This window comes from Leptodactylus fuscus, chromosome 9, assembly GCF_031893055.1.
Source record: "Leptodactylus fuscus isolate aLepFus1 chromosome 9, aLepFus1.hap2, whole genome shotgun sequence".
Classification (NCBI taxonomy): Eukaryota; Metazoa; Chordata; class Amphibia; order Anura; family Leptodactylidae; genus Leptodactylus; species Leptodactylus fuscus.
Window position 1 is genome coordinate 85,402,033 of NC_134273.1, and position 23,217 is coordinate 85,425,249.

At 42.8% G+C, this 23,217-nt stretch overlaps 1 protein-coding gene across 2 annotated transcripts in view; it reads left to right on the forward strand.

Moving 5' to 3' along the window:
• The window catches only part of PLXNA1 (plexin A1), a 222,730-nt gene that overhangs the window by 102,334 nt on the left and 97,179 nt on the right, over positions 1 to 23,217 (forward strand). For both annotated transcript variants that reach the window (XM_075286115.1, XM_075286116.1), the window contains exon 4: positions 19,651 to 19,791. In XM_075286115.1, coding sequence (XP_075142216.1) covers positions 19,651 to 19,791 — 141 coding nt within the window. The remainder of the gene's footprint in view (positions 1 to 19,650; positions 19,792 to 23,217) is intronic.

The following is a 23,217-nucleotide window of genomic DNA, read 5'->3' on the forward strand; positions in this document are numbered from 1 at the left end:
ATGTAGGGAGCTGTGCGGTGAACACTACAGATATAGGGAGCTCTGCAGTAAACACCAAAGATATACGGAGCTCTGCGGAGAACATTACAGATATAGGGAGCTCTGCGGTGAATACTACAGATATTGGGAGCTCTGCAGAGAACACTAAAGATATAGGGAGCTCTGCAGTCAACACCACAGATATAGGGAGCTCTGCGGAGAACATTACAGATATAGGGAGCTCTGCGGAGAACACTGCAGATATAGGGAGCTCTGCGAAGAACAGCACAGGTATAGGGAATTCTGCGAAGAACAGCACAGGTATAGGGAATTCTGCGGAGAACATTACAGATATAGGGAGCTCTGCGGAGAACATTACAGATATAGGGAGCTCTGCAGTGAACACTACAGATATAGGGAGCTCTGCAGTGATCATTACAGATATAGGGAGCTCTACGGAGAACACTACAGATATAGGGAGCTCTGCAGTGATCATTACAGATATAGGGAGCTCTGAGGTGAACACTACAGATATAGGGAGCTCTGCGGAGAACACTACAGATATAGGGAGTTCTGCAGTGATCATTACAGATATAGGGAGCTCTGAGGTGAACACTACAGATATAGGGAGCTCTGAGGTGAACACTACAGATATAGGGAGCTCTGCGGAGAACACTACAGATATAGGGAGCTCTGCAGTGAACACTACAGATATAGGGAGCTCTGCGGAGAACATTACAGATATAGGGAGCTCTGCGTTGAACACTACAGATATAGGGAGCTCTGAGGTGAACACTACAGATATAGGGAGCTCTGCGGAGAACACTACAGATATAGGGAGTTCTGCAGTGATCATTACAGATATAGGGAGCTCTGCGGTGAACACTACAGATATAGGGAGCTCTGCAGTGAACACTACAGATATAGGGAGCTCTGCGGAGAACATTACAGATATAGGGAGCTCTGCGTTGGACACTACAGATATAGGGAGCTCTGAGGTGAACACTACAGATATAGGGAGCTCTGCGGAGAACACTACAGATATAGGGAGTTCTGCAGTGATCATTACAGATATAGGGAGCTCTGAGGTGAACACTACAGATATAGGGAGCTCTGCGGTGAACACTACAGATATAGGGAGCTCTGCAGTGAACACTACAGATATAGGGAGCTCTGCGGTGAACACTACAGATATAGGGAGCTCTGCAGTGAACACTACAGATATAGGGAGCTCTGCAGTGAACACTACAGATATAGGGAGCTCTGCGGAGAACACTACAGATATAGGGAGCTCTGAGGTGAACACTACAGATATAGGGAGCTCTGAGGTGAACACTACAGATATAGGGAGCTCTGCGGAGAACACTACAGATATAGGGAGCTCTGCAGTGAACACTACAGATATAGGGAGCTCTGCAGTGAACACTACAGATATAGGGAGCTCTGCGGTGAACATTACAGATATAGGGAGCTCTGCAGTGAATACTACAGACATAGGGAGCTCTGCGGAGAACACTACAGATATAGGGAGCTCTGCGGTGAATACTACAGATATAGGGAGCTCTGCGTTGAACACTACAGATATAGGGAGCTCTGCAGTGAACACTACAGATATAGGGAGCTCTGCGGTGAACACTACAGATATAGGGAGCTCTGCAGTGAACACTACAGATATAGGGAGCTCTGCGTTGAACACTACAGATATAGGGAGCTCTGCGGTGAACACTACAGATATAGGGAGCTCTGCGGTGAACACTACAGATATAGGGAGCTCTGCGGTGAACACTATAGATATAGGGAGCTCTGCAGTGGTCGCCCACAACCTATTACTATGCATTGTCCTAACCTTATTTGGGATTTGCCTAGTAAATGGTATACCTTAAATATTTAGTGGGAGAGGTGAAGGATTCCGCTAATGATGATTTATTCTAAGCAGTTTTCCTGGAGTCCCCCTTTAATTATGTTTTCACCTTTCTTTGCATGGTTATAGATGGGCGGTATAATGCGGCTCGCACAGTTTTGCCTGTGTTTCTGAAGGTCCCGGTCTTCTCCCTGTGTTGGTGATGAAGTACTACTCATCCCGTTAACAAAACAGCGATTTAGCAGCGGGGCCGGAGCGTCTCGGAGATATATCGCATTATCAGGCCTTTCTTGGCACATAAGTACATACCAGTGTGTGTTATAATTTAATATGGGCCGTGCTAGGAATGCGCAGTGTGTACACGGCATCCAGGAATGTGTCTACGCCGTTTCATAATGTGAGTAAACAATGGCGCTTCTCATCACAAGGCCTCGGGACTTTGAGCACATTCCCAGGTCACGGTGAAGGAGAGCCCAGGGTCAGATCTGAACTTGGAGGAAGAATAGAGCGCAAATATCGGCTGAATGTTCTCAGAGGTCCTGCTTATATAATACATTAACCCCATAGACCCAGAGCGGCTCATACTGCCGGGGTCAAACACGGAAATAGACAAGCAATGCCCAAGATGGCTGCCTTATTGTTTAGTCACCTGAAGGGTCTACAGGGTGAGGCCTAGTCATCTTCAGGGTCAGCGGAGTGTTGCTCAGTCACATGAAGGGTCATCCTGGTGATTCCCAGTAATCCCATATGTTGACACAACATTTCTAAGTTCCCCTGATTCAGTAGGTTATTATCAATGCGGCCCTCAGGTGTTTAGAGTACCAATGCTTTAGGACCCCAAGTGTTCCTGCCTAATGGTCTTCGTAAATTTTTCATCATTCCCATCTCACCGATATCCAGTTTTTATAAGACAATTTGGAACCTGTGAAATATTTGGGATTCCCATTCCCTACAGTATCAGGGGCCACATTATGCCAAGGATCGCTTGGAATCCCAAGGGCCAGCAGGAAGGAGTTAAGCCTGAGTGTAACGTGTAATGTCCTAGTGTTTAGCACACTCATTTCTATTTAATAAAGATTAATATAAATAGGATTTCCATTTTCGGACCTGGTGTGGCCGCCAGCGAGAGAATATTGGTATTTTAATTATATCGGCATAATAAAGCGGAAACACGGAGATACTTAATCTAAATCAATGTTCATGAAAGCAGCAAACGTGCAGCATCTCCCGCCCGCTGACAGCTCCTGACACTGTAATGTGAGTGGGGAGAAGTGACTGATATTAATGGTGCGGGCTGCAGGCTTCTCTCCAGTCATGTCTGCAGGGCGGCTGTCACATGCCCTCTTAACCCCTTCATGTGCTAGAGAAAATCGCCATTAGCAGCCGGGTCAATATAGTTTAAATTCAAGAATTCATCTTAGAAAGTTCATGTTTCACTCTTATAGATATTATCCATTGCTGCTTAACCTATCCTGGCTGAGAAATGTCAAGCCTACTGATAAAATATAACTACTATAATACTGCTCCTATGTACAAGAATATAACTACTATAATACTACCTCCTATGTACAAGAATATAACTACTATAATACTGCTCCTATGTACAAGAATATAACTACTATAATATTACTCCTGTGTACAAGAATATACTACTATAATACTGCTCCTATGTACAAGAATATAACTACTATAATACTACTCCTATGTACAAGAATATAACTACTATAATACTACTTCTATGTACAAGAATATAACTACTATAATACTACTCCTATGTACAAGAATATAACTGCTATAATACTACTCCTATGTACAAGAATATAACTACTATAATACTACTCCTATGTACAAGAATATAACTACTATAATACTACCTCCTATGTACAAGAATATAACTACTATAATACTGCTCCTATGTACAAGAATATAACTACTATAATATTACTCCTGTGTACAAGAATATAACTACTATAATACTGCTCCTATATACAAGAATATAACTACTATAATACTGCTCCTATGTACAAGAATATAACTACTATAATACTACCTCCTATGTACAAGAATATAACTACTATAATACTGCTCCTATATACAAGAATATAACTACTATAATACTGCTCCTATGTACAAGAATATAACTACTATAATACTACTCCTATGTACAAGAATATAACTACTATAATACTACCTCCTATGTACAAGAATATAATTACTATAATACTACTCCTATGTACAAGAATATAACTACTATAATACTACCTCCTATGTACAAGAATATAACTACTATAATACTGCTCCTATGTACAAGAATATAACTACTATAATATTACTCCTGTGTACAAGAATATAACTACTATAATACTGCTCCTATATACAAGAATATAACTACTATAATACTGCTCCTATGTACAAGAATATAACTACTATAATACTACCTCCTATGTACAAGAATATAACTACTATAATACTACTCCTATGTACAAGAATATAACTACTATAATACTACCTCCTATGTACAAGAATATAACTACTATAATACTGCTCCTATGTACAAGAATATAACTACTATAATATTACTCCTGTGTACAAGAATATAACTACTATAATACTGCTCCTATATACAAGAATATAACTACTATAATACTGCTCCTATGTACAAGAATATAACTACTATAATACTACCTCCTATGTACAAGAATATAACTACTATAATACTACTCCTATGTACAAGAATATAACTACTATAATACTACCTCCTATGTACAAGAATATAACTACTATAATACTACTCCTATGTACAAGAATATAACTACTATAATACTGCTCCTATGTACAAGAATATAACTACTATAATACTACTCCTATGTACAAGAATATAACTACTATAATACTACTCCTATGTACAAGAATATAACTACTATAATACTACCTCCTATGTACAAGAATATAACTACTATAATACTACTCCTATGTACAAGAATATAACTACTATAATACTACTCCTATGTACAAGAATATAACTACTATAATACTACTCCTATGTACAAGAATATAACTACTATAATACTACCTCCTATGTACAAGAATATAACTACTATAATACTGCTCCTATGTACAAGAATATAACTACTATAATACTACTCCTATGTACAAGAATATAACTACTATAATACTACTCCTATGTACAAGAATATAACTACTATAATACTACCTCCTATGTACAAGAATATAACTACTATAATACTGCTCCTATGTACAAGAATATAACTACTATAATACTACCTCCTATGTACAAGAATATAACTACTATAATACTGCTCCTATGTACAAGAATATAACTACTATAATACTACTCCTATGTACAAGAATATAACTACTATAATACTACTCCTATGTACAAGAATATAACTACTATAATACTGCTCCTATGTATAAGAATAATATTAGTATAATACTGCCCTGTATATATAGTATAACAGCTATTATTCTTCCTTCTATAGATTACGGCCATTTCTCTGTAGCTTTCTTCCTAATGGACATGTTTTGACTCAGTAAATGTAAGGACATATTCACATTCTTGCGGATTTATTTTTGTGTCTCTTCACCAGTCTCTTGCAGGACTCCATATTCTTGCAGCCATAGCACCACTATTAGAGATATTATAGATGTAGCAGTAACATACTTTGTATTGATGTATAGATGTCACATGTTCGGAACTGATTAACAGCGCAGAATATTGAGAACAAACCTTGCGGTGTGAATATGTCCTGACGTTTCAATATAATATAAAAGTATTTGGTGTTGGGCAGGTAGAGGGTTAATATCTCGCCATCTCTATGGCTGACGCTGAGTGAAGGGCCTCTCTATGAGGCGGTAATAGGGCTGGAATGGCCGCTCAGTAAAGGGGCTGTTGACCATCAAATATGTTGGAGCCATCAGGTCCAATAGCCTGAAGTGGCTGTTAAGTGTGGCTCGGAGATATTAAGGCAACGTATAAATAGCCCTCGCTTGGCCCGGCCGGCCGCTGAGTGCTGCTCTATAGCAAATGATCATTTGTTGTGCACTCTGTGTAATCGCCATATGAAATAAGATATCACCGCAACATCAGCGGCCCGTTCTACTGCCGGCCGTGTGCGCACTGTATAGCATAGTGCAGGGGAATTGTGCACCATCCACTAACACGTGCCCAGGTACAAGCATACCGCATAGCCTCCTCCATGTGTGACCGTCCTTGGAGGAACATTTATGGCTCTTATCCAGTTTTTGGGAATATTGGGGAGACCAGGACGGCGTCTCAAGTAGCGTAGAATATTTTTGATTTTAAGGAAGCCATGTTTGATCTGACTTTCCGTGTTTCTTCCCTGCTCGCTGCGTTCTGCTTAGAAGGATCCGTGACCTCCGCTCACCCCTCACTTTTTGCGTGTTAGACATATTTACGGCTTGGGGGTGAGAGCGGATCCTTCCCAGCTTCGTGTGCTTTATCTGCCAAAGGGAACTTTCTGCTATCAGAATTTTCTAATTCTTGTATCCCTGCAGTCACCGCTCAGGCCTTCACATACAATCTGTAGATTTCTTCCATCTCTATTAAGAAGTAATAATAAAATTAGATTTAAGATCCCTTTATATTTTTTGCGGTTGTAGCCCTGGGCCCCAGAGGGTAGTTGTCAGCGTCTGTGAGGGTGCTGTCACATGTGCCTGCTTCATTTGGTTTTCGTAACTTTCGCCTTGTAAAATGAGGTCAGTTACATCCGAAAAATTCCACCGCCCAATTGTTTTTATGTCTACAAAAATAACATAAAACTGTGTAAAATCAGCACATGTGAGGGCACTGTTAAAGGGGATGTTCCACAGGAGGGAAGGAAACGTATTTGATGGCTGAGACCCTACTGATCACAACATGGCTACTCCTTCTCTTTTCGGTGACGAGACCTGTTGCCCTTCCACTGAGCCTCTGTGTACTTTCTGTCAGTACGGCTATCATCTGTCTCCCACTTGAAATGGCGGTCCGCGTGAGTGACCATCACCCCGTTACCCCATACCTGGTACATGGGACACCTCATGGTCATTGGTGGTCGTAGTAGTGAAGCCTCCCCGATGAGATTCTTATCAGTTATCTGGTGGATATTGTGGGGTGACCCCTTTGACTTGTGATATTAATATTTTGGTGGCCCTCCCTTAAAGTTTTTGAATTTTTGGTGCCATCTGTATCATCTTATTGTATTGTGTGGATTTAATAATCCGGCTTTATTCGTCAAGGTAGCTGCCTGACATTGGGCTGCAGGAATATTACTTGCTATATACGATTACTCAATGGCCCTTTGTGTCCTCAGGCTTTGGCCTGTAGGTTGTCATTACTTGCCGCTAATGGCTGTGAGGTCATACAGCACATCGGCCTGTAAAAACATTTGCCTATTTTTGGTCTGTGCAGCGATACCTTGGTTTTTATCTGGTTTTCGAGATTGGTCTTGCATAGAGCAGAGTTCAACCTCTTCTAAAACTACTACTCCAAGCATGCCCTGTTGTGTAATCACATCAACCACATCTGGCCAGTAGGGTTGAGCGATCGGGATCGTAAAAGATCAGATTCTGATCGGCGATCGAGTAAATTTCACAATCGCGATCTGAATTCTGATCCCGATCTTTTTCAGCGGGATCGAGGTCGGAAGTTATCTCAAGATCGGCTCAACCCTAAAAGTGACTTTTCCCATAGAGAAGCATTGACTAGGGTTGAGGGATCGGAAAAGATCGGACTCCATTCGGCGATCGAGCAAATTTCACGATCTGGATTGATCAGAAATCGGATTTTAAAATCGGTCCTGAAATCTCAAGATCGGCTCAACCCTACGGACCAGCCATAGGTTGGAAACCACGAATTGTGAGTCATATTGTCTGTGTTATCATAGCCAAGACCAACCTCCCCCATGGTCCCGGGATCCCCAGTTCCTTGTCTTCCATAGATGTTATTTTTTAACATTAAATGGCTAAATTTGTTGTTAACGCTGAAATCCGTACTCCGAGTATTAATCCGATAATGAGGAGCAAAAAAAAAAAAACCATTTCATTAAACAGGTGGAGTGAAGCTATCCGGGGCCCGGCACATCTGTTTGGCGCCCATGTAGAATACGCGCTATTTTTATGGGATTTTGCCATGGAGAACAATTACTTTGATTACGGGATTATCAAGGGCTTCTCATTTCCTTGGACATCTGTCGATTTCGAGACTTTCCTGGACACTGATCTTTGCCAAGGATGCGTTCGAGGAAAGAGGCTGTTTTTTTTCCTCTTCATCGTAGGTGCCGCTCTGATGTTCCACCTGTTGTCCGCTCGGTATAACCCAAGGCATTTATATGCAGATTACAAATGAACATATGTTGCTGAGAGAAGTTAAATGGCAAACACGTATCAAAGGCTTTTTTTTTTATTTCAGAGATTGACTAAATTATATTTTTGGATTAATGAAGTTGCGGGTCGTTAACTCCATCTCCTCCGGATACTTGTAGCCATAAATCATCGAGACCTCTCCACTGATGTTCTATCCAATATGATCCCTTCTACGCGGGTGCATGCCGTCACAAGAGTGGTGCTCGATACTAGATATTGGTCCCATGAGAAGAAGGGTTTTTGGGACTATAGGATGCACCAATTTTATAATTATATCTTCCCTGGTGGCCTAGGGTAGTGAAGGGGTTAATGTCACTAGTCCTTATAATCTAGAGTAAGAGTATGGGCTAATAGTTGGCGGCCTTAGGATATGGTATATCTATGGGTAAATGTTTTATTCCCTGCCAGTCTGGAGGAGATGGGGATCATACCTGGTGGAGAAGGATATATGAGTATATAGATTTTATTCCCTGTTAGTCTAGGGGGTGTGGGGGATAATTCGTTTTGCTCTAGGATATGAATGTATATAATTTATTCCTTGTGGTCTGGGGTATGAAAGGTATACATGTATTATTTCCTGGTGGTCTACCATAAAATAGGGAGTTTGCACCCAATGTTCTAGGGTAAAACACATCTGATTTCTTCCAGAAATGGTGCTACACTTGTGTCTAGAAGTTGTAGCTGGTTTTGGTTCCTGGCTCCATTGACTTGACTTGAATGAGCCACAGTCCCACACATGACCTGTGGACAGGTGTGACACTGTTCTTAGTATGAGACAGCCTTGTTATTGTAATCCTGGACTTCCCTTTTAACAGCTGTGGTCTAGGGTATGTGAGAGGGTTCCCTGGTGGCGTAGGGTAAAATGACTAGCCTGGATCGGTTGCACAGTTCTCTCTTGGGCAGCACAGTTCTCTCTTGGGCAGCACAGTTCTCTCTTGGGCAGCACAGTTCTCTCTTGCACTTCTCTTCTCTTATTGAGCAGATCAATTTGTGCGCTCTACCCAATCATCTAGGAAACAGCTTGGCAATGTCAGCTTCCCCTGACTGCAGACAATAAGGCGCACGCTTCTTCAGGTCCATCTCTGATTCTTTCCCATTCCTTTCTAGTCAGTGAGCGCAGCTGGTGATAGTAGAAGTGTCTTGCGGTGGATTTGACTTTCTCCTCCTTCTGCTCCACTTCTGCTGGGACTCCTGGCTGTAGAGCTTAGGGAATCGATACACTACTGCGCTAAGCCCGTCTGACAAGGGCTGATCTCCTGGGATTAATGCACTAGGAGTCCTTTCAGCCGCAGCTTACGTGGATGTGCTTATAGCAGTCAGCGGTACGAGACGGTGGGACCTTGTCTTATGGGACTTTATTTCCACGGCTTGCACCGCCGCACTTCTAAGACAGGGTGACGTTCTTAAACCGGAGCTGTCACTCTCCTGACCTTGTGAGATTTTCCTGAGGAGTTCAGTCAAATGTTTGACTTCTTTTCTTACTTTAATGAGGTCTCGACTATAATGTTTATGTGAAATTTATAAAAATGTAGGCCGGGGCGGGGGGGTTATTGGAGTTTATCTTCTTCGAGATGTCTTGTGAAGCTTCTGTTGGAGCAGACTACAGTGCAGCCTTTGTTTGGGCCATATGATACATCCAAGCCCCGAACAGACAGACACAATCGCTTATTAACCCTCTGGAAACCGCTGAAGATTTTAATTGATGTGTTTTTCTCAGGGCTGAGTAGTCGGTCGGCCAAACCATCAACTCCTGACTCCGACTCCTTCATGAATGGCTCACAGTCACGACTAATGAAGATCCTCCGAAACATAACAATAATATTCATCTAATGAATTATATACCATTAATATTTGTAGAATCGAATTCCAAATTCATAATTTTTATCTCGAGTTCAGAGACGTAACTTTTTTCTGACTTCACCCAAAATTGGTCCCAACTCCGACTCCACGGCCCTCAAGGCTTCAATGATCATGTGTTTCCAGTCTTTGGCCCAACATCCTTGCAATAAAGCCTTGAGGCAATGTGGCCAGAGGAATACTTCTTAAAGGAGATGTCCTTCCATGGGGCACTATTGGCAAAATCACTTGTGAGCCCTACTAGGTATGGCGAGTTACGACATCTGTAAAGTATAGTTGGCACTATGTACATACGAGACATATATGAGGTCCTCTATAAACCCCCCTGTGGGTTTTTTATTTAACCCTAGATGGTCCCCAGTGCGCCCACTATAGACCACTATGAGTATGACCACTGATCTTCTGTATTCTGAAGAACCTTACATAGCTCCTGAAGTCATGTGACCGGTCCCTGCTACATTTTATGTAACTTTTTGACTTTGGTCCTCTATTCTTGCTGCCTTGTTCACTCACAGTACTTAGTCTAGTACATTCTTAGTCTGTTACTCGCCCGGCGCCCTTCATTTCTGAATATGACGCCTCTTTCTTATTTTTAACTTTCAGCTTTGTTTTTTCTGTCTGGAAAGAATCAAGTAAACTTGGAAGAGAAAAACTAATAATCCCCCCCCCTCGCTCCCCGTCCCACCTCCTTCAGCAATAACAGGGTTGTAGCCTCAATAAACTGTTTTTGTAAAAATCATGAGGTTTACTTATCTGGGCCATGTGATGACGGAGGAATGTGGGATGTAAATGGCCGCTGTGTGCACTGCTGGCCTGGAGGGGGTTAGGGGCAGATCAGCCAAATAGCCCCCCCCCCCCTCCAGTCTGTGTATTTCCTTCCCCGGGTCCTCAACAGCTGTTTAAAGGAATTCCATCTGTCCTCCAGCTTGTCATAAGGATTTGCTCAAGCAGCTGCCCCACAACTGGCTGTGCGACCTGCGCGGCTGTCACTTTCCTGGCTAATCCTCCACACTGTGTCGCTTCCAACAGCTTTTCAGCGGGGCGCATGCAGAGGATGGAGGCTCATAGAGGCCGGGCGCAGTGGTGTGTGAGGGCTCAGGCTTGGTGGGAGAGCGGATCCGAGAGCTTGTTATTATGGACTTAGCCCTCTATATATCGTAAAAAAGGAGCAATTATGGGATCAAGCGATTGTCATCTATTATGAGCGTTATTAAAGGGATTGTCCTGTCGGCAAAAGTAACATTGGACCTCTCTTTATGGTGCCACGTGTAGCCACTCAGGAGAGAAGGTCCTTATGTGTCTTTCTCCATCCAGGTTCCCCTTGCCATGTTCTTTAGGTTTCCGTACCCAGTAGTACTTGAAGATACAAGTTCTTCTTGGGGGGGATCTTACAGACAATTCTTCTTAGGAAAATGTATGCAGATTAGCTTTCCACCACAATGATGGAGCGGTCTATTTGAGGGGAGCTAATTTGCATACTTTTTCCCAGGGAGCATTGCCTACCCCAAATGGATCTCTACAAGGAGAACCGATGTCTTCAAAGATGTCTCCCCCTGACAACCAAAACTGTTCTCTAGACTGATAACGGACAAAAACTCAACAGTGTTGTCGCTGATTTCCCGTGCGGGACTGAGTTTCCTTGAGTCCACCAGCAAAAATTATCTGGGGGCCCATTCTGCAAGAACTCCTATGGACTAGACCATGGTACCCTTTAGATATGTGTGTCGTCTTCTGGACCACTATTGAGTTTGGGTCTGGGCCCATCGGAGGGTCTTTCACTATTCATACACTGTCTCCAGGCTCTTTAATAGATTTGATGTTGACTTATAGTCTAGTTACGTATAGGTGGCGCCAGAGAGACTGGTTTCTTCCAATGAAGTAGGGGCCAAGTAGGGTGTAGCACCGAATATCCAAGGACCCCTCCGCACCCTTATGGTCTATGTGGGATAGCATTCTTTTTATGTTATATACAGTAGATGATGGTCCAATTGAAAGCCGTTATAAAGGGGACTATAGGGTTGGTGGCCCATTAAACGTTGATTTGGCCGCCTCTGTCAGTCACACAACCTATACATATGTCGGGTTGTGTCTTACATACGTGCTTTATCTATTATTACATTTTCAGTATTCCGGGTTCTCCTTCGAGCCTGTTCTTTTTGAGCCGATAATGTTGAATTTTGAGACGAAACGAGCGACGAGGCCGATGTCCAGTGAAGGGAAAAAAGAAGAACACAGGAATATAAAAAGAAATAAGACTTTGGCCCAAGCAGGTGGAACGGAGCTGTGCCGCCAGCACACAAGGCCTCATTCTCTTGTGCTTTTCTCTGGCTGCTCTCGGTCCGTGGAACGGTGAAGGGTTTTTCTGAAAAGGTTGCCGCATGTGTTTGAGGCAGATAAGCCCCTGGCTTTGAAGTGTGGCCACGTCGAGCGCCCGCTCCTGTTGCTGCTGCCAGTCACGGGGAATTAATCACTACCGCAGAGAGATAAGAGGCGCAGAATATCGTCACATTCTGAACAAGGACGGGGGGCAACAACAACTACCCGAGCCCCTCCACCACCGGTTTTATTTTTAATTTTTTTTTTCTTTTTGGCATCACTTTAACACATTCCAAAAAACCTGTACAAACCTTGGAACGAAGCGATTTTTTGCAATTCTGCCTAGTCTAGGCAATCCTCTGTGAGCTACACAAATCGGCTGCACACGCGTCTCTCCTGTCCTGATCGTTTGTTGCAGGGGATCGTAACGTCTTGGGTCTGCACGGTTTCCAATATTTTCAATTGTTGACATCGAGAAGACATCTTGAAAAGGGTGAGGGCTATATTAATGGAACCCCCAGGATTACTAGAAAGGACATCCCCAGTCTCAGTGGTTGGACCTCCACCAGTTGCTCAAGCAGAGGAGCCTAGCCACGTCAGTCAAACCCTTTACCACTTTCGGGAATTTGGGCTTATTTCCAGTGTTCCAACCCTCACCAATTGCTAGAATAGATAACCCCAGTGTGGACCCCATTAAATTCTAGAATAGTAGACCCTGGTCTCTGCAATGGAACCCCAATAATCACTAGAACAGGGTTAGACTCCTGCAAATATAACATTATAAATGGGTTTGGCCAGAGTACCCCTTTTGGCTTTGGTGATGAACCCACTTTCTTAAAGGTTAGTTTTCTACACTGTTCTTGGTTCAATGTTTTGACCCCCTTAAAAAAATGAGTGTCTCCATGCCCCTTGTCCCCATCGTCGTCTTCACCCTCAGCAGAGATAAGCGCCTCTTCACAGAAGTGACAAACCATTCCTAAGCGTTCCCCCTTAAAAGCTGCGTTACTAATGACTGCGATTAATCTCCGTCATTTCGCTAATCATAATTAACTAGATGCCAGGAGTTTGCAGGGAAATCCAAATACTAATAAACTATGAATTATTACAGGATGAGCCAGCTGAACGGGGTGTGCCAGGCCCGAGGATGCCCAAACTTAGAATAAGCCGTATCCACCATGCAAGGAAGCCAAAAAATGTCTCAAAATATTGTCTTAGTATTCTTCTGTGAGTAACTTACTGATAGGTGTAGCACGGTGAGCGCAGATAACATGACATTGAGTTGATCTGTGCCATCCTTCAGTACTTTGGAGGTTTCAGAGAGTAACGGCACCTTTAACATAGTGGTTATGAATATAACAGGGTCTAGACAACTGGATATCCCACTAAGAACTTGGGCGGCAGAAGTTTGGCTTTGGGGTGATGGGATCTTGGCACGCTGACTTATAGAAAGTTCCTATGTAACCTTGTGTTAATGTGGTGCTAGAACCTTGAGACCTTGGAATACCGATATCCTGGCACATCAACACTTGGTGGTAAAACTTTGACTTCTCGGCACCAGGACCTTGATGTAATGGAATCTTGATGCATGATGGGTAAGAGTCGTTGGCATACCGATACTTGGCCTTGACCTCGGCACGCCATCACTTATTAGACTTGGACCACAAAACTTTTGGGACCTGAATCTTAGTACATGGAAACTTTGAGCATGCATGGTACAACAGGAATTATTGGACCTGGACTTTGATGAACTGGAAACTTGGAACACCAAACATCTGGGACTGAATTTGGCACGTTGATTTTTGGCACTTTGGAGTGCCAAATTAATGGGATAGGCATATTGACACTTGGACCTTGGTTTGCCAACGCTTATTGGACTTGAACAATGGTGCATCAAAAACTTGCCCTGAACACCTGTAGATCCTGGACCTTGGCGCTTGGTTTCTCGCCATGGTTCCTTGCTGCACTGAAATTTTGTTTTTGCATTTCAGGTGTGCCAAAACCTTTAACCTGCTCATACTTATGGGACTTGAGCCTTGGCGCACTCTTGCAGTTCATCTTGGGTGCCATCTCATGGATACATTGGTTGGTTGATCAGAATTTATGATGATCGCTGATGCCAACCATAGCACAGAAGAAGGCCCATGATACTAGTGAGGTCTGTTTTTGTAATTTTCTCCACTTCCCCATAGTCATCATCTGGTGCTCGTGGCCGTGTAATTTTTCTTTTATCTCTTTAGCATAATTTGCTTTCTCACTGTAAATACTCGTGTAATTCTCAGGTTCCCATTCGGCAGGCGCCGCCGTCCTCCTCCCATCTCTATTATTACTCCACAATATCCTTTGTTCTGCCTTCCTTAGTCTCCATTGACCCACATTTCGAATCCTCGGCTAAGTTACTTGCGTTTACAAATTTCTTTATTTTCCCCTCATTAAAATATGTAATTTGACAGCTGTAGCCAAAGGGTTTCATTGAACAATTTTTATTTTTTATTTTTTTTTAGCTCAGATTTATCCTTTTTTTTTTTTTTTTTTTTTTTTTTTTCCGTCTCCCTCGACTGGCGCTTGTTACAGCTCAATTATACAATTACCCCAGAATTCTCGCGTAGAAAGATCTCACAGAAAACAAAAATATATTTTAATAGACATTTTATTCTGTTATCAGCTGTGCCGATCCGCGCCGTAATTGGGAAAACAAACATGTCTGTGACGGCGGGAGGGGAGAGACTTCACCCATCTAATCTCTCCATGAAATCTTGTTCCCCAGATTAAGACGCAGCTCCCGATTTCATTTGCGGCATAAATTTATGTGTTCGGTTCTAAATCTGATTTTGTGGCCGCCGATGAAATATTTATATGGCGGGTGTAGCATTTAAAGGGATAGCAACACTGTGGCCGCGCCAGCCAAATTTCTGGAATCGGGTGAAAATGAAGATGTGAAATATTTGACGTGTAGTATCACTTTAAATTAAAGTGGAATTCTAGGATTGTAAAAGATGGCGGTTTACTTACAAAAGCGGCACCACCCCTGTCCACAGGTTGTGTGTGGTATTGCAACTCAGCCCCATTTAATACCCATGGTTAGATGGGATACAGTTTCTGGAAAAAAAAGCAGCCATGTTGTTCTAACCTTGCACATCCCCTTTAAAGGAGTATATTGGCGCTATGATATTTAGCTCCACTTTCCCTACTGCGATGATAACATTGCGACCATCAGTCACAAATCCAATGAATAGGGTCAGGCTGCAATACCAAACCCAGCCACTATACAATTCATGGCGCTGTGCTTGGTATATAGTGTAGAGGCCGCAGCCTTCCGTCTCCTAGGTATATTGTATACATGATATCTTCTCTGGTGTCTCCTATAAATGAAGGAATATTGACCAGGCTCCCTCTGGCACCCCCATGTTTTCCCCGAGACAGGAAATCTTCCCGGATTTTCTAGATGTTTTTGTGTCACCTACGTGTAGCTCTGATCGTTATTCGCTCGCTTTCTCCTCCTTTCACGGCTCATTTCTTCTCTAATCACCAATGTGGCCGCCATCAATCTCCTGCCTTCAGTTCGATACGTTTTCTACGACCTAATCATTTACAATAGTCTTATTTTTCATGGCCATTGGACCACTAGGGGGAAGCGTTCCCCTTGACATATGGAACCAAATGAATATTTGTCCTCACCTTAAAGGGAGTGTTGTCACCAGAACCAGCACATGAACCAGCTCTGCAGATAGATAGGTTAGGGTCCCCTCAATCATACAGTGTTTTCCCTATGTAAATCGCTGCCTCTGTTACTGAGATATCACCATTTTGTCCTTATGCAAATTAGCTGTTTGGAGCAATAGCGAGGCCCTCATTGCTCCAAAGGACCATTTGCATATGGTAAAAATGTTTTTTTCTTGGCAATGGAGGCAACGATTCACATGGGAAAAACACTGTATGATTGAGGGGACCCTAACCTGTTGATGTGCTGGTTCTGGTGACAACACTCCCTTTAAGGTGGAGTTTTCCTTTAAATTCATAAGCCATGTCACTGCTGCATTTCCTAATCGTGAGTCCTGTGACGTTCTCCTGCTCAGGACAATATGTTTCCTGCTTCCCTCCGAGTCGTCACATCGTTCCTGTACTATTGATTTATCTTCCATTTAGGTGCGGAGTTATTTCTGCTTTTTCGCATTTTTGATGTGGCTCCAGAAGCTTCTGACATGGCTTCACGCTTGCATTGCTTCCTATGTTTACATTACTGTTTCTGAAAGCCGAGGCCAAAACTTTGACCGAAAGTTACAGGATGGAGACGGTGAAGTACAAGGGTTCCTGCTCCCGCAGAGGTGGCGGCCATCTTGTCTATTGTATTATTAGAGGAAAATCCAATTCACAAGATCACACGTCACAAAAGTCCAGGCCTACGGTTATGAGCATTAGATTGAAAGTTTTTAAACCAATTTTTTAAGTTTTTGTTTTTCACGATTTTCAGTCTAACCACTAAACCTAATAATAGACTGCAACAATAACTTCATTTATATCACCGTCAGGATTACCATAGTAGATAACACCACTGCGCCATCATGACATCACTGCTGACCATAGATGATGTCATAGCTATAAGGCTTTATTCACATGAGTATAAACGGACCCAACTGGTCACTGATCTTACAGGGGGCTACAAGGGGCCATTGCCCAAACCCTGCTTATATAAACCAATCCGCTTCCCCTATGTACACGAAATACCCCATTTATAAAAGGTGTCTAATATAGCAACCAATCGGAGCACAGCTTTCATTTCACCGAGGCGAGTAAAGAATTGGAAGCTGCGGTGTGATTGGTTGTTATGGACAACGAGGATTGTTTTTGACAAATGAGGCCTTTTTCAAACGACCACATCTTTATTGAATCCCGTTTGTTTGCCGACATTGTCCCTGTTTCTTTAAATCCACTTGGGTTCCTCTCCTTTCATTAAGTGCATTTGTTTAGCAAAACTGCCTAAAAATAATCCCGGGTTGATGTTATCGGGCGCTGGCGCTGAATCAAAGCCGAGCCTCTCATTAATCCGGGCCTGTGATTTGTTTGCGTCCTGGCATATATTTCCATCCTAATGAGCGAGCTCTGGGGGGAACCGAGATCCCAGCGCCAAACCTCGGGGCCGATCAGTGGCCACAGGCTTCCCGAAGGGGGATGACACGGCTTTGACATGCCCACATCTCTCCATCTTGATGCCTTCGAGGTTTCGCTTCGGTCTTCAGGCTCAGTCACATTTCTGCTCAGGTTACTTTTGCTTTAATTAATAGGAGCTTTTTTTTTTTTTCTAATTTTTCCTCACAAATGAGCCTTAAACTGCCAAAAAAACCCCTCCAACCATAGAGGAAGAGAGCGGGATGTATCGTCTTCTAGACGCTCGAGGAGTGGCATCGGAGATCTGGAGAAAATGGCAGATTAAATAATAAAATTTGTGGGGAATTTTTGGAACAATTGGGATGATGTCCCTTACGGATATTTTAGTACTTTTGGGTTCCAGGTGAATTTTTTTTTGTTACTCCATCTACTGAGAACAGTCACGTGCCCATTATATCCAGTCGTATAAAGTCTCACATTTTGTCTCATGTTGGTGTCTATTATAGGATAAAATGGGACATTTTTTGGATTTTTGTGGGCTTGTCACGGACCGTTTTGCCTGTAACTTTTGGATCCTTGTGGTTTCCGATATGACATGGAGATTTGGATGTAATTTTGTAGATAATTTGCATATTTTTAGGTTCTCACGGGGCATTTTATTTACATTTTTCTAGTGTGGTTTTTTTTTTCTTTTCAAAATGTGAATAAAACGCTCCATGTGAACACAGCCTGAATTAGAGACCCCTCCACATATTTCCATAATTGATTCGGAATGAAGCGGTCTATACAGACTGTGGTAACCTTGGCATGGCCAACATTTTTTGTTTAACCCATTTTCAAAGCGGTGACGTCTGGTGTCTATGAGAGGTCTGTGAAAACTGGTGCAGTTTGGGTAAAATGTCAGTTCCAGTAGTGTTCCCCACCGCACCCCGGACCTTTTTCCGGTAGAAGTCCTCACCACATGTGACCACTGACTCCAATCAGCAGCCTAGGGGAACGGGACGTCACTCATAGACTTCACCTGTCATTTCCTGCGCCCTTTTCTTAGGCCGCTGCATCTGCCAATTGGCCTCAGTGGTCATGCACGGCGAGGATTCCAAGAGCTGCAGGGCCAAACCGCAGCGGGAGCGTGGGTTTTTTTTTGTTTAACACTTTCCTGGAGAACCCGTATAAAAAAAACCCCCAAAAACTTGTGTTACTAAATAAATTTGTGACGCAAAATTAATATGTATATATAAAAAAAAATTTTAAATTCCCCCAATTTTTTTTGCTTACGTTCCAAAAAGTTTTTGCAAGAAAGACCGTAAAAAATAAAAAAAAATAAATAAAAAATGAACGCACTTCAGTGTTACATCACTTACTAATAACTTTGCAGAACAAAAGTAACAATGTAAAAAAAATTTTGAGTTGCATCTGTCCAATTGTTTGGCTCCCCTTAGCGTCGTCCTCATTCCGTCTCATCGCCGTCCTAGAGATCTTTCCCATGCTCTGCTGGAACGCTGAGCATAATGTCACCCTGACAAGCCGTACACACATCTCACGTCAGGGCGCCCGAGTGGGGGCTTCACAGTCTATTGTGTTAATATTTGCTTTTTCCTCTGGTGCTCGCCTATCTGCCATCCATGTTTAATCATTGTAAAGCTACTCGCATTGGCTCCTGCACCGCGCAATCCTTCACGCTGCAGCGATACTCACTTCACGAATGTCAAGTTGCTGCAGCGATTGTAATGTTTTGTTTGCCTAATACTCCATGTGTTTGCCCGTGTCCGTCTAATCTTTTTAATAGCGTTGGGACTTTATCTGAAGGGCTCAATAGTCTGTTTATCAGCCACTGCTTCCTCCATTGCAATAAACACGACTGCGGCCCTGTAGTGATTTGGATTAGCGCAGAGTATTGACCGAGAAACGATGAGCCATGCTCTGGGATCTCACAATCTGTAATTAAACCGCATTGTTCAGAGAATCGCCAAACTAATTAAAACCTGCTACTATTAACGCTTTACCCGCTGCGTTTTATTAATATTTAACTTGTATTTCTAGGTTTTAATGCCCATTTGCCCCCCCCCCCCCAAAAAAAAATAAAAAAATAACAAACTTTTTTGGAAAATAAAAGGCTAAATGGTGTTATTTTTTGTTCTTTTCCCGTACAGATCCTGGTTGACTTGTCCGGACCGTCTTCCCATACCACTCAACAGTACGAAAATGTCCTAGTCCACGAGGGGAATGCAATCCTACGGGATCTGGTGCTAAGTCCTGATCGACAGTTCATCTATGCCATGACGGAAAAACAGGTAATGGATGAGTTCCATCAATGTGTAGGGAACTTTTTGAAGGTTGGTAGTGCTGGACTTTTTGGGTGTTGGGAATTGGATGTCTATTTGTTGAGAATATGAAGGCATAGTCATCAATAAGATCACTGATCCCCAAACTAGTTGTCCAATTGTCAAGATTACGGCAGTGTTTGGGAGCCAAAGATAAGGATTTCTGCTGAAAGGTGAAAGTATAAAAAGTATGGAAGTTATCAGTCAATAATGGCCGCCATGGTGTGGGATGTGACGCTCCTATGGACCATGTGTCGAGATGATACTGGAACGCTCATGGTTACCATTAATGTTTGTTGGTCACCCAAGGCATCAGAAGTAACTGAGATGTGGCCTCAGAGTATATTAAAGACTCGAGAAGTTTTTGAGTTATTTTAAGTCCCACTTATTTTATTTTAATCTTGTAAAATTAGTAGGACATCTTCAAGGAGCACTGTCTGCAATTGTAGAGCCTATCTGGTAAACAACCGGTTTCTTAATATACTTGAGGTTGACTTTGGTTATTCTCAAGTCTTGTAGACTTTGCACAAACTTTTTGAGAAGTTCTTCCCATCCTTCGTGTGGTTTAACGCAGTCCTGCTGAAGCTGTCTCCTTCCCAAAGCTTGTAGGCTAGAAGATGAGAGGCCTTTTTTGAGTGTCACTCCACATTTCCGTAGCCAGCTGAGTAAATTGTGAGGCTGCCAAGCCTTCCCACCACGTTTCTCCGCTTCTTCTCTACCTGCTCGAGTTCCCTCTGTTGATTAAAGAGCCATCTACAAACTGACTTACAGCTGCCTTCCTTCCTTCCCAAGGAGCTGTCTCCTGAAAAATATATATTTGAAGGAGAAAAGTAAGCAAAGTGACAAGGAATTGTCAAGCCCAGGTAGCGTCATTAAGATGTGAGATGTGGCGTCCTCGTTGGGTGCTGAGTCCTCATGGTGGGAGATAGCAGGATAAGATGCTAGGGATGTTGGTGGGGGTTCCTTCAGGAATCTTTTTCATCGTTAGCCACGTACGTTTGCCTCTTGGTTGGAGACAAGATGGGTGACAGCTCTGCTCTCCGCCTCGGTTCTCCTTTTGATGGCAAATGATGCACTGGTAGGGTTTCGAAGATAGAAGACGTTTCAGGGTCCTCCATTGCCAGAAATGTGACAGCCTATGTTCCTGCTCTACCTGGTTTCTCCATTTCTTACTTGTGTACGAGGAGAACATTCCAAGATGCAGGAAACATCGATGACAGCTGTGGGGGTGTTCACACCTTAGTTCAACCCCCCCAAGAGATTTCTTCGTTGCTTTGTAGGGTGTCATATAAATAGCCACCAAACATGGTGCAGATCAGCACCTGAAATCTCATAACTATCTATTACGTGCAAATGTGACAACACGTAGACTCCTACAGAAAAAAAAATAGGATAAAACAGACCCTTAGAATGCAAATATCCTCGTAATAACCATATGCCACCTTCTTGCATCGTCTTAAGTTTATAAACAATGGATTTATTAGACAAAAATAAGGAACTTTTTGCTTTTCTGTTGGTCACAATGGAAACCATAGTTAGATGTACCGACACCTACAATGTCCTGTAGTTCGCATTCAGGCTCGACAGCTGCTGGGGCCAAATTGTTCTATACTTTTGACAGTAGCATCTGCTGTAACAGAATTTTAATAGAGAAGATAACAAAAATAAATACTCGAAGGAAAAGTTTGTTCCTTGAGCAAAGCTTCTAAAAAAAACAAAAAAAACCCCGCAGAGTATGTGATACAAATGGTGAGGGAATGAGGCCTGTTGGCGAGAAGATTCTCTCCCGAGACCAGATTCCGAGTTACATCCCAAGAACATCCATCAGATACAGAACAGGAGGGTCCAAAGATGTGGTCGATGGCGTCTGATCATGAGTGATCCACCTGGAGAGCAACCGATGAGGTCTTGTCTTTTCCAGTTCATGGTCAAGTATTTTTGAGGAGATAGAAATTCGGGTCAGGATAAAGATGCAGCAGAGATTCATTTGTCTGGTGCAGAAGACTTTGGGTAGACCTTCTACATTGTTCATCCAGTTTGTGCCAAATTTCCATTATGGTGAAGGAGTTGGAATAACTTGTACCAGTTACGTGACAGTCGCCCTCCCATCGATGTGAATGACGAAACTTGGGCAGAGAGAAGAGCTGTGTGACGGCAAAGTGATCGTAAAACTCAGGCCTTGACCAAACCATAGAATTGAATAAAAAATTTAGTTTTGTTCCATCTGTATCGCCATATTATATTAAAGTATCTTGAAGAAGACATTGGCCCTTGGAGTATACTTCCTAACAGGGTCTATTCCTTCACGTATTAGAACCACGGAGAGCTTGTCTGCCTGGAAGACTGTATCATAGGGAATACAAAAATATTTCCTGTAGCCTACCCCCTGGCAAAATCTCTGCCGCAGTTTTGATAACACCTATATTTTTGCACCCCTCCCTGTACTCTCCACCTGGCCATGGTGTTGTGTCTTTGCTCCTTACTCCATCCACATTATTGTGAAGCGATTCATTAGCGGCCAAGACTTCTACAAGAACTAACACTTTCCCGTGACTTCGTCTGCAAATTGTTGTTGGCGGCGATGTGCCATTTGCCACAGTTCCCCCGTGCCCCTGGCAACGGTATACCCGATCCATGCGCCGTTTCCCAAACAAAGGCAGCATGCTCGCTCCTTGCCGACCCGCACATGATATGCCATTTTAAGGCGCTCACTCTGTGCATCTAACTCTGCCCACTCACTTGCGCGAGGCAATCGGAGAACGGCTCAAGGACCTGTGATGACATCATCTCAGGTCCTTTAGCCGCTGGCGAACATAAATTACTTGTTAGCGGTCGTGTAGTCCTTTATTTACCGGGATAATAAGTAGCCTGTGTTTCCTTCCAGGTTACAATCTTTGTGTGCGACAAATGTCAGGCAAATCCGTTCAGCTGTTTTTGCGTGTTTGAGGAACAAACATCCAAACCCACAAACTTTCACATTTATAATATTAAAATATTCATGAAAATTCAAAAATACCCAAACAGAGGAAAGTCTCCATTCAGAGGTAATCCTCTCGCAGTCCGGCCCCCTGCTTTTATAGCTTACGAAGAAAATACGTTTTGGTCTAATAATAGAATTTTAATCCAATAATAAAAAGTTAATGCTAAATAACGCAAAAGTTTTTGAATATTGAAGCTTTATTATTTATTTTTTTATTTTTTAAACTCTCTTTATCCCTTGTCTGCTCCTACTTGAACTCCGCCATGCTGCGCGACTCTCCCCCTTTGTTAATAAAGTGAAATATTTGATCGGGGGTTACAGTTATCTGGGCAGCGGAGAATGTAATTAAATGCACAGTTGTAAGCGAGCTGGAAGGGCCATGAAGGAATGAAGGATTTTAATCAAACGTAGAGGAG